This window comes from Haematobia irritans, chromosome 5 (assembly GCF_050003625.1).
Source record: "Haematobia irritans isolate KBUSLIRL chromosome 5, ASM5000362v1, whole genome shotgun sequence".
NCBI classification, from domain to species: Eukaryota; Metazoa; Arthropoda; class Insecta; order Diptera; family Muscidae; genus Haematobia; species Haematobia irritans.
Window position 1 is genome coordinate 172,661,011 of NC_134401.1, and position 16,789 is coordinate 172,677,799.

A 16,789-nucleotide genomic window follows, 5' to 3' on the forward strand; every position below is an offset into this window, starting at 1 on the left:
GGGCACATTTCTGCTACCCATAAGAAATGCATTGCTAGATTCGCTAAAGAAATGCCATAAGACTTTATTATCGATTGTTATATTGTTATTTCCCATGCATATGAAATGCATTGCTATATTCCGTGAAGCCTTTTTATCGATTTGCTTTCATAAGAAGTACAAAATTTCCTTAGAGGTTGGGGATTTAAGCTCAGTATGAACTCTTACAAAAGTTTTAGTTACATACCGATAAAGCAGTTTTGTCACGTGTTTGTTTAAGCCCGGTATGCATCTCTATCGCAAATTTCGTTTCCATTCCGACAACACAGTTTTGTAATGTATTTCTTATGAGAGCAAAATTTAAACATTCGATAATAACGCCTCACGCAATTTTCGTTTGCAAATATATAGCAATGCGTTTCTTATGGATAGCGGAAATTTCCGTTAGAGGTAGATACCGGCCTTTTGGGAGAAAATGTAAATAATCGTAAACATCGTTCTAACGGAAATTCCGCTAGCAAAGAACCCATGATTTTCTCATGGGTAACAGAAATTTCTCTGAGGTGGGTTTTTGTTAGGACTTATTCTTATTCTTCCGTAGAGCCTACAATCAAACTCTTTCAGCTACTCATAAGAAATACATTGCTGGAAATTCCATGAGACCTTATTATCGATTGTTATATTGGTATTAGTAATAAAAAGGAAATTCCAAGCTTTCTATCAATGTTTTTTAAGAAAAACAAATTGTACGCCAATTTTCCACCATCATCAGGGATAATGCATTCACATATCATTTAGGTATAATAAAAAGTAAAATTATTATAATTATAAGAGCTGCCGTTTATTTTGAACAATATCTAGAGAACATTTTTGTTTTTAAATTTCATTTATTATTGTATATAATACTCACATTTAATAAATACATTTAAATATATTGGATTCTTTTCTCTCGTCTAGGTCTGTGTCTTCTGTTATTATATGTGTGGGTGGGTTGTGAATGTGTGTGTGTGTGTGGGTCTTGTAGTATATCCTTCGTGGCTAGTGAATAGGATTATGCCGCTTAGTGCTGATGATGTTGATGATCATACTATTATATGTTGCCTATAACAATTGTTATTCACATTGCCGATTTCAAAATATATGATTTTGGTAATCTAAATAAGTTAACGTATATTTAATTTAATTTTTTGTTTTTAAATAATACACACTTTTATTCATATTTATGTTATAGATAGGTTTATATGGAGAACTCACTGATTTGTAATTTAGAAATTATTCTGTTTTTCTCTTGTAGTAAATTTAATTTTGATTTTCATTTGTTTCGTTTTGATCTCTCTATGAATGTCGTTGGTTGATGATGGTATTTCATCGTCCATATTTAAAAACTAAACACATGGAGATTGAATGAATACTCCTACACACGGAGTTGACAGACATGGGGAACAAAAATCTCAACAACCTATTAAGGATTCGCTCCTTTGCAAAAAACGAACAAAATAAATATTTAAAGTCCTATTTCTCGCATTGCACTGAACAAACAGGAATTTTTGACACACTCTCGAGGTCCTAATTGTGGACCAGGGGTACCTCGCAGAATCATCAAAACCGAGCGGGCAATTGCCTGACAATCGTTATTGTTGCTAGTTCCACAAACTGCATCAGCTTCTGCAAGATATTGGTAATCACAAGCAATTTGCGAAGTTCCCTGTGATATAGAAATACTTAATTACAGTAGCTCATGAGACAATATTTATATATGGAATTCTTACGCATAAATAGCATAGCTGATGAACACCACAAAGTGGCAAGAGTTCCTGATTTATATCACCACTCAATAGATCCACACCTCGGCAACGTTGAGCCATCGACTGTAATTAAAAGACAATTAAGTATGCTTTGAGGAACAATCAACAAATATCGTTTGACTTACTTCCAGGATTGGGCATTGATTTGTTCCAAGTATATAGTTTTTATTGCCCAAGTAGGCATCATTTAGAGTTTCGTAGCGATTGGGAATTTGAAGAGTTTCTTCAAAATCCCCAAACTCGTTGGGTACCTCGGGATAACGCATGAAACCATTGCTTTTCTTCATTTTGCGTTTCATATCTTCGTTCAGCTTGTCTTCTCCCAACGATTGTAGAGATTTTCCCACTTGATTACTTTTGCCCCTCCTGGCAGCTGCCTCCAATGAAGAATTTTCCGATGAATCCGAAGAATCGGGTTCAATAATATTATGCATGATGTGGTTTTCATTTTCCACTGACTGACGCAATTTCTCTAAAGCACGTCGCATTTTCTCTAGACTATAGGCTGTAGCCAAACGGGAGAGGACTCGATCCTTTAGACGTTGGATTTCATCGGGGTCACCGATACCTAAAATCATTTAACGAATATATTATTTTTAAAAGCAATTAATAAACTTTAATCATTTATTATGAGGTTAATCATTAAGTTTGCACCTCCAGTGACCAATACGTATTGTATATAACTTCAAGTTGCTATAATTTCTAAACTGCTCATATGTCAGTTGACAGATTTATTCCAATGACTGTTCATTTTATTGTTTACAAGATTACAAAAACATTATGATCTATTGCAATCACAAAAAAAAAAATATTCACCATGGAATTCAAGGGTGAAATTAAAAGTGGCTATCGTTTTAGCCTTCAGCATTTTAATGTGAATAAATATTTTATTTCTCGTACCATTTCAACAACACCATCACCCTGTGAATGGTCAACGCGTCAACCAAGAATAAGATTCCTCGCTTCATTTCTACAGCACAATGACACAAAAATCTCTAGGTTAGGTTAGTGGCAGCCCGATATTTTAGGCTCGCTTAGACTATTCAGTCCATTGTGATACCAGAGTGGTGAACTTCTCTCTTATCACTGAGTTCTGCCCGATTATATGTTTAGCTCAACGGTCGGAGCCACCGCTGTGCAATGGTTAGCATACCCGCCTTGCATACACAAGGTCATGGGTTCGATTCCTGCTTCGACCGAACACCAAAAAGTTTTTGCAGCGGTGGATTATCCCACCTCAGTAATGCTGGTGACATTTCTGAGAGTTTCAAAGCTTCTCTAAGTGGTTTCACTGCAATGTGGAACGCCGTTCGGACTCGGCAATAAAAAGGAGGCCTCTTGTCATTGAGCTTAACATGGAATCGGGCAGCACTCAGTGATAAGAGAGAAGTTCACCAATGTGGTACCACAATGGACTGAATATTCTAAGTGAACCCGATACATCGGGCTGCCACCTAACCTAACCTAACCTTAGCTCAACGGCAAGGCGTTCCACATTGCAGTGAAACCACTTAGAGAAGCTTTGAAACACTCAGAAAAGTCACCAGCATTACTGAGGTGGAATAATCCACCGCTGAAAAACTTGTTGGTGTTTGGTCGAAACTGGGTTGGCACTAAAAAATACCAAATTGTCGATCTAGACGACACTTCGCAGGAATTGAGCCAAAATACCGCAGAGCCGTTTTTGTAAAGTGTGCGATGGCTTTATCAGTCGTTTGAAGGCCATAATTCGAGCCAAAAGTTTGCCAACTCGAGCAAATCTAAATTTTTTCTAAAATTGTATGCTACTTCTGACATTTTTTCCTTTAGACAATAAAATTAAAAAATATCTATCTATATACTGGTTTACATATCAGTCACCCTCTATTGCTACGTTGCTAAGCGAAATTCTCATTAGGGGGACGTTATCGATTATCTCGTAAAGCCTAGTACTAAGATCACGCTTTCGCACGAAAAACTGTTACTCTATATAATAAACGGTAGCGTGATATATATGCGAAATCTTTGTTTTGAGCATACAATCCTAGATAAAACCATTGAAAAAAGGCAGGTATATTATTTCGCAAGTTAACATCCCTGGGTTTGAGATATACGGAGATATATGAAGATATTCGTTTTTCGAAAATTTCTGCCATCCATAAGAAATTTGTGGACATACATTCCGCGATTGTTATCGATAAAGAAGTATATTGTAAAACTGCTTTATTGGCATGCAACATGATTTTCGCCACAATTGCATACCGTACTTTAATGCCCAAAATTCGCTTGTTGTCGAGTTAAACCCTGTCGCTATGTATTCCTTATCTAGATAAAACTTAAATGGTTGATAATGACTTCGATCGGTAGTTTCATGAGCAAAAATAGCGATGTATTTCCTATGGGTGACTGAAATTGCACTAAACTACACAGACTACTTTTTTCAGCAGACTTTAAAAAAAAAGAAAAAAAACATTGCTACAAATTTGAAATTTTTCCAACTGAGAAAATTCATAAAACTTACCTTCATGGGCTCCAGTGTACTTAATGGTTTCACTAATTATAAAATCCTCGATGGCTTGCAACTTCTTATTCATGTTTTCCAATTTAGTGGGGTCTATATTACGCTTCTTCTTGTCGTTGTCTTCGGAAGCAGATGGTGAGAGACCTTCTTCAGCATCTCGTTTTTTCATATCGGTTCTATAATATAAAAAATATATAAACATGTAGTAAAAATGTTAAATGTATCTGTTGTTGTTAAATTTAAATAATTGAGTTGATATTTTCAAGGGAATAAGTAGCTTGATGGTCGATAATGCAGTTTCACTGCACATTTTGTGAACAGATTTTGCTTAACACCCCGGATGCATCTCTAGTGGAGATTTCTTTGTGTACCGATAACACAGTTTCGCGATATATGCTTATGGAAGCAAAATGTAAACAATCGATAATAACGCTTCAAGGAATTTTCGTTAGCAAATATGGCAATGCATTTCATATGGGTTGCGGAAATTTCGGCTAGAGGTGCATACAGGCCTTAAAGCCCCGTATGCAACTCTAGCGGAAATTTCTTTTGTGCGCCAATAATACATTGCTTCTGTGTATAGTGTCCACTACCTCTGAGAAGTGGACCCACATTTGGGAGCTGTCCACTTATAAGAGGATGATTTTAAAATTTGTCCACTTTTGAGATGTGCTCGCTTTCATAGTTTTTCCAAGTTTGAGAGGTTTCACTGCATTTCTTATGGGAGCAAAATTTCAATTAGGATTCGTTTAAATGTCGCTACTCACGTTTTGTTGGAATCTCCAATGCTCATTGCCTTCTTTTTGCGATCTAATCCAAAATAGTTTGACCAATCAATAGATTTCTTACTGCGCATGGTCAAATCGTCCATTGTTCGTCTCAAATGAACTGCATCCCGTTTACGTTTCGCTGATGCAGGGACATCACGTTTCTTTTTCTTCTTTGCCTCATCTTCTTCCTCCTCATGGTCGTGTTCGTCTTCCTCCTCACTTTCATGTTCATCAGAATCTTCCTCCTCTTCTTCGGCGGCGTCTTCTTCGTGACTTTCATGCGATTCTGGATGGTTACTACGTTTTCCATGCTTATGCTCAGCCATTGTATGTCCTGCATGCTGATGGTGATCTGTATCTGCAGTGGAAGTAGACGTTAACGATTTCTTCTCCTCAGTGATGGTGGAATTTTTGTTCGACTCCAAACGCATATCTGTCATAGAGGAGGCAGTAGCATCTGGTGTAGGCGTAGCTGTTCCCTGTGTGTGTTTATCATCTATAGAACGTTTCTTTTTCTCATCACTGGCACTACCGAAAAGTTCACTTAACTCTCGCTCAACATTTTCATCAGTCTTACCCAAACTACTTATAGGACCATAATTTGCTATATGATTGCTGGTTGATCTCTTGGCGACTGGAAAACGCTTCTTACGTTCTACCGGCAACCATGGCAATACCGGGTATGAACGTTTCTTTTGCATTAGCATATAATAGGGTGGCATACGCATACGTTTCTTTTGTTCCTCGTAGATATCACCATTGTCCATTTCATTATTTTCTTGTTGGTATTTGTCCAATAGATTACGCAAGACATTATTGCGATCTTGATGCAGACGTTCTCGAGGACTTTCGATTTCACGCAAAAATTGATCCGTTAGTTCTGTGCGATCCAAAGGGTCTGGAATATCACGTTCACGGAAAATTGAAGCAGGCCCATCATCTATTGGAAAATGGTGGAGATAACATAGAATGTGGATTAGAAAAACTCATCTGAAATTGGTTTCCATCATATGCCTATCCTTGAGCATGGGCAATAAATCTTGAAATTGACTTCTAGGTCCGTCTTAAAATTTATCCCACTATAGTATTACTTACCGTACAAACTACTTCGCTCCCTAAACACTGACGAACGTTTACGTTCTTCAGTATATGGGGGCAAGGAAAGTCTATTGCTATCGGCATCAAATTCATAACCACCAAAGGGACCAAGAGTCAAGCCACCATGGTCGGCTTCGTAATTTTCACGCTCCAAGTATTTTGCTAGTTGTTTATTTATGCGATTTCGTTGTTTCTTTGTGTTGAACGTGTATGCGGCGTCTGTAAAGGAGGAAGAACGGAAAGGAGGAACATTGGGGAAAGGTATTTTTTTATAGTCAGTGATATGAGGAGGTATACATGATGGGCAGAAGCAGTGACGTTTATAGCTTATGCAACACATTGTTAGGAAAGGCGTCTAGGGTGGATGGATTACAGCTGAGGACATGCAAGTATGTGTGTAGTGCTATCAATGTCTACAAGAGTGTACAAATGTCTCATAAATATTTATGCATCTATTGTATTCATGTCTGCACGTTCATGAAGCGGATATTACATTTCGACGTCTTGTAAAAAATCTATTTTAATTTAGATCTCTCTCTCTCTCTCTCTCTCTCTTGGATTCTGATGAGTATTAGGAAACCCATAAAGCAGTTCAACTGTAAATTTTGACCATAAGATCAATATGGTGTGCTTTGCACATACACAATAAAAGGTATACCATTTTATTCTATGTATGATAATATTAAATACCGTCCCAAATTAAGTTATAGGAAACTTCGTTTACGTGTTGATAAAGCAGTTGTTGCGGTGAGCTAGTTTGACTAGTTCACCTGGTATGCAGCTCTAACGAAAATTCCTGTTGCGTGCCTATAATGCAGTTTTCCAATGTATTTCTTATTGGAACATAAAGTAAACAATCGATAACAACGTCTCACAGAATTTTCGTTCGCAACTAGAGCAAGGCATAATTTTATACTGTGTACTGATTTTAGCGCCTATACTCGAAATTTATGTCGCCGCCATAAGACAGCTCTCCCATGGGAGAACATGTTAACAATCGATAACATCGTCCTCACCAAATTTTTTGGTTAAATTTATGAGTCGATAACAACAAATAGTTGGTAATAACTCCTCTCGGAATTTTCGGTTGCAAATACATAGATGTGGCCAACTTCAGGTTGCCATTATTTCTAAACCGCTCGTCTGACAGCTAAGAGATTTGTTCCAGTGACACTTCACGTTATTGTTTGCCAGCTTACAAAAGCAATTTGATATATTGCCTTCAGAAACAGGGTCAAGCGTGATAGTGCGATATATATGGTTGGAAAACCACAAGTAGCTATTGTTAGAGTCCAAGCTATTGTTGGAGTCAAGAATGGCTTATGTGTAGCGAAATTTTCCGCTAGAGACACATATAGGATTTTGCATAAATTTCGCTAAAGTTTCATACTTCATGGAACAAAATTTAAATAGCATTACAATTGAATCGTCTTTTCGGCATGTAAATGGAACTTTTAATCATGGGCTTCTATGGACTTTGCAAATTGAAGCCCCGGCGGAAATTTCGATTGTCTGTCTATGACACATTTTTCTCAGTCATGTATTTCTTATGGGAGCGATATGTTATTGCCGATAATGATTCCTATGGATACAGAAACAATCTTAAAAAATGGAAAAGCGACAGTGACGTTATAACAACCAGCATATAAAAACGTGATCGGAAATACATAAAGCAAATAACCAAGCACAAAAACACCTACACAACGATCAATTTTCTTGGTGTTCGATTGCGGGTTTTCTTAGAAAATAAATCATATCGGAAATATTTGTCTGATTAAGTTAACAATTTCTCTACAAAGAAAAATATTTCAGGATTTTTTTTTTCAATTAAAGTTTTAATTGAGTTTAACATAAATATTCAATTAACAATTTAATTGATTCAAAAAAATATTTAGTGGACACAAAAATCAATCTCAAAAATAATTAGTATCATTTATTTTTTAATTGGCTTTCAAGTAATTTTTTAATTGCTACTATCATTCCTCTGATTGAAGACATTTCAATTAAAAAATTAATTGGATCAATTAATTTCATGATTGAATCAGAAAAAATTTTTGTGTAAGGAATGGACATTCACAGAGAAAAAAAATATATTCACAAATAAAACTACCTATCAATCGAACACTGAGAAAATGTCCTTATACCTTAATCTGTGATTTTTTACATACTACCCACAATGACTTGAAATGAAACCAGGTTAAATCAATATGGCGTGAATTTTCATACATCACAGATGAAAGTGTTAAGCAAGCAAAATAGAAGCAACACAGCGTTACAACATAATTCATAATTCTGAATAAACATACCTTCATCCCAATAATCTTGATCAGCAGATGAACCAAATGCTCCTGCCATATAATGTTGTTGTTGGCCCGGTGGAGAATTCAAGGGATATTCTTGACGATGTAATTCATCCACAGCTGCCTGTAAGGAAAACGGTGAACGTTGTGCCCATCCACTTGATGTGGATGCCATCCATAAAATGAACAAAATTACACAGCTATCCCTCATTTCAGTGGGCTTTTCTGCAACAGGTTAAAATCTACATAGAAAAGGTAAGAATACAACAAGAAAACAAATAAGATAAAGATTAGTAGGCCGGATAAACGTTAAGGAGAACCAGAAATTATAACGAACCATTAATTTATTATTCATAGGAGTTGTTTTCATGTTTTGTTGCAAAAAGCTGTTGGCAATGTCCTTGTAAGTTTAAATCAAATTAAAAAATCCAGAAGGGTGTCCTCTCATTTGCATAATAAAAACGTGCCTTCAGTGCTTAATGAAGTTTGAACAAGAGGCAAAAATTACTTTTAACAAGGATGCTTTATTTATCCTTTAAAAGTTATCGACGGGTTTACTCATTTGTAGGTTGTGGAAACGAAATACATTGGTGTTTGTAGGCATTGTTGTAAAAAAGGGGGTATAATGGAAATATCTTTAAAATGTATTGATATTTTTGATTTTTGAAAAGGTCTCCTTCCAGTGACACACTCTGTAGCTCATTTAATGAATTTGTAATATGTTTTTGTTTTATTGAAATTAACTAGTACTTGGGATCTCTTTGCTCAAATGAAGACCTCCTAAAATAAACAAATTTTCAATTTTAACATAATACTCAGAATTATGCTGATTTATGTTGGTGTTATTTCATACTGAAAATCAATTGTTTTTTTTTTAATGTCAAGGCTGGTCTTGAGTTGAAATTATTTTTTTAATTTTTGTTTTTTTTTTTTGAGCAAGACCAGGAAATAATGAAGAAAAACAATATTTTGAAATACATATTCTAGTATCGATCATTTGTAATAATTATCACAATTTTTTACTGGAAGTCGTTCGTTCGAAAGAGAGCCAGCGAGAGATAGAGATTAAATTCGACATTTTAAAAATAGAGAAGTTTCAAGATAAATTGATACTGGTAGGCATTCCCGTACATTTCTGATAATGTTAGCAAAGAGAATAAAATCCTTTCTTACTCTTTTGCAAGTTTTGACGGGATAATTTTTACGGGAAAACTACGTCAATTTATCCTACATAGAAATAAGGCATCCCATTTGAAAGACTAACCAAAGACAATCTAGTTACAAGATACAGTCTTGTGCTCTGAATCAGTGTTGCCAGTATTTTCTGGCTCTTTTCCCCAAATTATGATGTTTCCGTCCCCAAAAATTCCCAAATTTAAATTCCTCACAAAAATTCCCATGTTTTTTTTTTAAGTATAACAAGGCTCTACTGTGGAAAATCAGTACTAATTTAAAAATTAAACTTTTGTCAAATCCTCCAAGCTGCAATAAGATCAATGTTTCGAACCACAACACCAAGAGACTTGTGATCGTCTTCCAAATACTGGAGATATGAAAATGGGAAAATCTCCAAATTTATGGAAATTCCCCACCATATTCCCAAGCCCTCAACTCAGAAATTTCGTCCCCATTCAAGAAAAAATCCCCAATACTGCACTGAATATAAGAGAATAAATGTCAAGCTGTAGAGGGCTATGAGAAAGAATTGCTCTATTCTCGGCACTGTGCGAGAATAGACCTAAACCAACAATATGTTTAAAAAAATCTAAACAATCCTTAGAGTATAGTAAGCATGGTGTTGGAGTAATTAACGAATGTATGTATTGAAAATACTGGTTAATACACAACTGTGTTCTTTCTTAATTTAAATTATATAAGTAGGCTTTATTTTCAATACATATAGTATATTAATTTTTCTTGATATACACAATTTTTAATTCTGTGAAAAAACCTTAGAACGAAACATTAATAAATTATTTTCTTCAATACAAAACCGACTTTGAATTACAAGATTATGCCTATGGGTAGCGAACATTTTATTACAGGGCTTTTTTCAAAAAACTCTTTTTCCACTATAGCGTATACGTTATGGTACCTGATTAATCATACGACCGTATGAACCGATGTGGTATTTACTTTTTAGTTCAGCTCTTTTATAATGTTCAGATATAAATATTACCCAATTAACTGGAAGTTGGCAAACCCTTACTAATATGTTGATCAAAGACAATCTAATTGAGAAGACACAGTCTTGTGCTCTGAGAATAAGAGACCAAATGTCAAGAGGGCTATGAGACACATTTTAATTTTGAACAGAGAGAATTGTAAATTTAAAATCTTTGCTGTTAGTGAGAAAAAAAGAGTGATCTCACAAATGATTTGAAAGAAATGATTGAGAATAAAACTTAAAATACCGTTGCATTTTAACGGTACAGCAGATTGAAAGCAATTGGAATGTAAACAGAGTTGACATTTATTTCTCATACAAAAGCTTGTAAATTAGAAATACACCCAGCAAAAACTCTCATTACCCGGTAATCTTGTAGGTAAGCCTATTTTAAAATTAATAACCTCTTATTAATCGGCATCGCTTCGGATTACATTTACATACGCATGTCCTAGAAGGAAAGTACTTCTCCCCAGGCATACTTTCGGCCATAAAATAAGTAGTGCATTTAAAGCATATAATCACCTAATATGTAATGACTTATTCGTAGATACACCAAAGTTTGCAAAATAGCCACTTATTGTCTCAGCCAACCAAATCTCGAAAATATTGATTTCTGTCGCCGATTACAATGGATCAAAATATGGCGAGTGATGCTGTAATAGGAGCACTACTTGAATAGAAACGAATTTTGTATAAATGAACAAAAAATCTAATAAATCATCGAAATAAGATTACACACAAATTAATTTCACACTTAAAATAGAAATAAATGTAGGTTGTTTAAGGGAGTTGGATTCCTGAATTACGTTATAATATATCCAATAGTCAATTCACATTAGGTTCGAAATCTACCAAAAGTGGATTTTAAGTCCCTTTTTATAAGGCAAATGGCATTTGAAATCTAGTTTAAGTGCATATTGGAAGTGTAATGTGAATGAGGTATAAAAAAGCATTTATTTAAAACATAATATGATAATGTCATTAAACACAATTATTATGAAATATTTGTGATAAAAATTTCTTAACGGAAAATTTTTCAGAATTACCGTCATATTACATATTATTTTTGATTTTTTATTTAAGCGCTCGATTATGTGAATAATTATACCTAATGGTACCATCATTTGTTCTATTTTATAAGTTCGTTAACTTCAACTGCCTAAAAATTTGAGAATAACAATTCGAAAATTACCGAGAAGTATTTATTTTTGTCATTACAAGTTAGTCATTATAACTCGCCGCAATGTAATGCAACGTGTAATGACAGCTTTACTCCTGGTAATGTCAATTGTAATGAGATGTGGTTACCTAGTTTTTGCTGGGCAATGTTACAAACTTGTTTTTATTGTAATCGACCTGTATTTGAATTTTCCAATTATCAATAATTCAAGAATTGGAGAAATACAATATCAGAATATCTAACGAATATAAAATGTTTAATGGACACATTGAACATTAATTGGTGGAGTAGCGACATAAACCTCCATATTATGAAACATCGCATCAACAAAATTGTTTGGGGCTTTATTGCGTCCATTAAATTCAGGAGTCAACGTTCCATATCAATATGAGGTGTTCCCCCACTTTAAAAAAAATTAGCTTTTTAGGGTTAGTTGGAATTATTTATTTCGTGATACTAAACTTTCTTGAGAATAAACCCATGTTTAAATTTTCACCAATTACTTTAAAAATTGTCTTCAATATCCCATTACAAATATTGTCTTCAATATTTCCATTACAAAAAAGTTAAATAAAGTTTAATCCATTTGACAAAAACCAAAATATGTATTTTCTTCCCATTTCAATTTCTTACTTTTTTCTTTACCTACTTTTGTGATCCATTGCCTTTATTAATACCAATATATTTTCTTAATTTGTATAGCAATACTTTAGGCATTCCATCACGTACAATTAAGGAGATTATACGAACCAAACTTCTTAGCACAGAATTGAGGGTTTGGAATGTCATTGTACGTCTTCCTCTACTCCTTAATGACATCAACACAGTTATGTGGTGGTTACGAGTATAAGCTATAGTTTTGATGAGGGATGAATGCAGGCTCCCACAAATATTTGTTGAAAATGTAAAGAAAAATTCCATCATCTAAAGCTTTTCATAAAATATTTCATTAGAGATGAGTGTCATATACTGTACCCGGCTGGCATCCTTAGTATAGACGGAATGGCAAATAATACCTCACACCTGAAATCTAATACACATACAATGAGAAAATGAGTGGGCATCATGGAGATATATGGCTTTCTACTTACAATGAATTCCTCTCACATATATAATATAGTTTCATATATATTTGATAACAAAGTAGGGATAAATTAGACGGAAATTTACTTTTTTTATCAAAAGAATAATGGTTAACATTTTTTTTAGTTTTCAGAGTTGACCAAATGAGTTTACCAAATTCGACTAATTCACATTTTTGTCTTAGCAAAATTCATAATATTTTTTGTTGTAGCTCAAAATCTACTAATAGAGTTTTGTTGTTGAATAAAAATCTACTTTCAATGTAATATTCTGGTTTTAAATGAGAAATTTCGTATCTAATTGGATAATCAATTTCATTTCGATCCTCTTATGCCGAAAAGCTTACTTCAAGATATTTTAAAATGTTTGCAAATATTGACTTTGTTTCGAAATTCAAATGTCGAATTTTCGTTTTGAAAATTATTTGGAAATGCCTATCTCTATTTTTATGCAGTTCTAGTGAAATTTCTACCACCCAATAAAGTACATAGGCACTTTTAATAGAACTTCTTTATTGCCATACAACAGGAATTTTAACAAAAACTACATACCGGAATAAAATGTATGCTCGTAAAATTTTAGAAAAGTTACTTTCATCAAATAAAGTATAAAATTTTACTAAATTCACAGAAATGTAAAATTTAGACTGTATGCATCTTTAAAATATATGGTGCTAAAGGCATTTTTATAAATTCTAATTTTAACGTGTTTCTCCAAAATTCGAAATTTTCATTCAGAAGAAAGAAATGAATTATTATTCTTTTTTGAATTTATTGTCGAAAAATATTTACTTATTTTTATCGCGTTTTCTTTCCGGTTGTATTTCCTTTTTGTTGTTGTTTTTTTTTTTACAATTTCAAACTTTTTATTTAGTTCGAAATAGTAGTCTAATTTTCTCCATCATTTGGGATTCATAAGATGTGATCCTCTTCGGGAACTTTGAGAAGGGTAAAATGATCACAAATCTCCGATCGATTTGTCGTTGAATTGAAGAAACACGGCACAATTTATCTTTCAACGTTGTAACACATCGGATAACTGCCCTCTCGCTTGGGTGAAATTGGTGGGATTTTGCTACCAAACTTCTGCCATGTCCCACTTATTCTCTTGATGTGACCCGGTCTATTTTTTTATACCCTGCGCCACACTGCGAAACAGGGTATTATAAGTTAGTGCATATGTTTGCAACACCAAGAAGGAGGCGAGATAGACATATGGTGTATTTCGCAATATTGCTCAGGGTCGGCCCCTGAGTCGATCTAGCCATTTCCGTCTGTTCGTCCGTCTGTGAACGTATTTTTGTGGTCAAAGTCTAGGTCCAATCGACTTCAAACTTGGCACTAGTATGTGTTTTGGGTCAGAATAGAACCCTAGTGATTTTGGTAGAAATCGATTCAGTTTTAGATATAGCTCCCATACATATCTTTCGTCCGATATCTACCAATATGGCCCAGAAGCCAGAATTTAAGCCTGATTTGCTTTAAATTTTGTACAGGGAGTAAAATTAACGTTCTCGATATAGATTCTAATTTTGGGAGCTCAGGGAGCAGAATTCACATTGTAGCTATGCATGCCAAATTTGGTTGAAATCAGTTCAGATTTAGATATAGCTCCCATATAATACCACATTTCCCTTGTAAAATCGCCACTGCTTATTCAAAAATTTGCGTATACTTCTAATACATAGATATCAGCCGATAAATTATAAATAGACTTTTGCGAAATTGCCTAAAAAGTTATGCAGATTTAAATATTTGCCATATTTTTTTGGTAACATTGTGTTTCACGCCAGGGCTTAAATTTTCACAATAGATTTTGTAGAAGTCTAACAAATTTAGTCCAGATCGAGTCAGATTTAGATATATGTATATGGGAACAAAAACCTTTATATATAACAGGGATATCTGCTAAAATCGCAGCAGACGGTGTTTGCTGTTATATTTTTGTACTTTGCGATCAAACGTACAATATTTCGTAAAATTTTTTGGTTCCAAAATAGTACCAAAAGTATTTTCAAGCACCACAAAAAGTTTTTTTTGTGGATTCCTGCCCTATAAAATCCCAAAAACAATTTGTTTGCTGTTACACCTTGATATGAGAAATCTTCAGATTATTTAACAAATACAGTACATATTCTAATATATTTTCATTATTACGTTAGGCCCAAAATTAGTTCTTTTTTGGTGGTTGCAGACAAACTAAATCATGTTCAATCAATATTTGCTGTTTCAGCAAACTTTCTGTTGTTTTAGGTGATTTTTCTGCTGCGTTAACTAACAAATTTCTTTGGGTGTAAAAATTTGTTTGTTTTGCTACAAACATTGTCTACATCTTTATTTCTTACAAACAAGCCTAAAAATGTTTAGTTTTTTTTTTTGTAAATCAATTCTTGGAAAAGACGATAAAAGGACTATTAGATATTACAAGACAATATTTGTATACTAACAATGCCGTTACATTCACAGACACACACACACATTATATATGGTGAAAAATGTATCTATCAACAGGTATCATATTATTTGCGTTACCCAATACGAATACAATTCCGACAGTAGCAAGTAACAAATTTAGCAATGTAATACTGAATACTTGGTGGTGACTTGGTTCTAGGGCAGTATTTCTCAACAAAAAATTAATTAAATGTATCCCTGTCCTACCCCACCCTATTTGTTCTATAGCTGGTGTTCACAGGATATGTGAATGAGTGAATGATGACACTTTAAAAGAGGTTTCTTCACAATTAGGAATGACAATTTTGTTGTCTTTTTGGAGAAATAAAAACCAATTTTAAAATTAATAATAATGTTGGACATTCTTAGAGAAGGGATAATAAATTTACGACATATAATAAGAGCTTTGAGTCTATGAGCACAGACAGAAACGATAAAATAAATTGAAGAACATTCCTTGAAACTCACGCACACAAGAAATCCTTTGACTATAAGGTTTCAATGGAATGACATATAGATACTAAGTAACCCCATATGAAAATTCGCCACATTTATTATCACATATACGCACTTTACATAGTCCATATATTGTTGGACTACAATGACATTCATATATCTTACGGATGCTTTATGACATTTAACCTTTTCAAATTGGAGACAGCAGCCACTCACTTTATATAATAAGAATTTTTAATGCTCAAAAGGTAGATGCTGGGTAGGTGGTTATTAGAGGTTCTAGAATTATTGTACTTACATTTACCCCCAATGAAATGCTTTCTGTTCCGTTTGAAAAAATATTCTATTTTTCAATCTAGCCTCAAACACTGAAAGGTTTAACACAATACAATACACTTCTTTTTCTTGCAGAATTATTTTTATGTTAAGGACTCTTCTTTTCACTATTTCTTGCTTTACTAATGTGTTAGAGCGACAACGCCACTAGGACGCTGCTGGTCGGTCGGTGTTATCCTTTCGGGTACTTATTAACGAATGAGCACGACTCTCGAGATGCTTACGTATTTTATGTAAATACAGATTCATTTACTTGAGGATAAGAACGAACACTTGTCGCCATACTACCATTCATTATTTAGCACATTCCTATCCATGAATGAAGAGGGGAGAAGAATTTATCCACTTTTATTTGTTATTGTTTTTTTCGTACACGTTCCTTCGTGCTTTCTGGTCTTGAATTTATTGTTGATATTTGCTCTTTAATGTTTTTATCCTAAATCGATATGCGCGCGCAGTCATCAACAAAAAAAGAAGTTGCCAATGTCTCTGAAGTTGCGAAAAGCACATTAATGACACATAATGTCGGATATTTTTCAAATGGTAGTATGGTTTAAAATAATGAATTTTTAAGGTTAAAATTCATTATATTTATTGTTTTCACGGCCATTTTCATATAGCTCTGTTAGGTTTTAACTTGCAGTTAACAGAAAGTAAAA

At 34.0% G+C, this 16,789-nt stretch overlaps 1 protein-coding gene across 1 annotated transcript; it reads right to left on the reverse strand.

Annotated features, from left to right (window-relative positions):
* Positions 1–795: 795 nt before the first annotated feature.
* On the reverse strand, positions 796–16,513 carry LOC142238418 (uncharacterized). Its single transcript, XM_075310056.1, has 8 exons — positions 16,093–16,513; positions 8,459–8,694; positions 6,150–6,371; positions 5,052–5,994; positions 4,285–4,460; positions 1,910–2,352; positions 1,749–1,847; positions 796–1,684 (listed from the first exon to the last, which is right to left on the reverse strand). The coding sequence occupies exons 2-8, from the start codon at positions 8,661–8,663 to the stop codon at positions 1,484–1,486; spliced, it is 2,289 nt and encodes a 762-aa protein (XP_075166171.1). The 5' UTR covers positions 8,664–8,694; positions 16,093–16,513; the 3' UTR covers positions 796–1,483.
* Between the last annotated feature and the right edge of the window lie 276 nt (positions 16,514–16,789).

What these genes read in the sequence shown, in the direction of transcription:
- LOC142238418 (XM_075310056.1), bottom strand. Translation starts at nt 8,663, where the DNA reads ATGAGGGATAGCTGTGTAATTTTGTTCATTTTATGGATGGCATCCACA. An exon ending in GTACACTGGAGCCCATGAAG is followed by an intron (nt 2,353 to 4,284) that starts GTAAGTTTTATG and finishes AAATGATTTTAG; the next exon opens with GTATCGGTGACCCCGATGAA. An exon ending in ATCAATGCCCAATCCTGGAA is followed by an intron (nt 1,848 to 1,909) that starts GTAAGTCAAACG and finishes TTTTAATTACAG; the next exon opens with TCGATGGCTCAACGTTGCCG.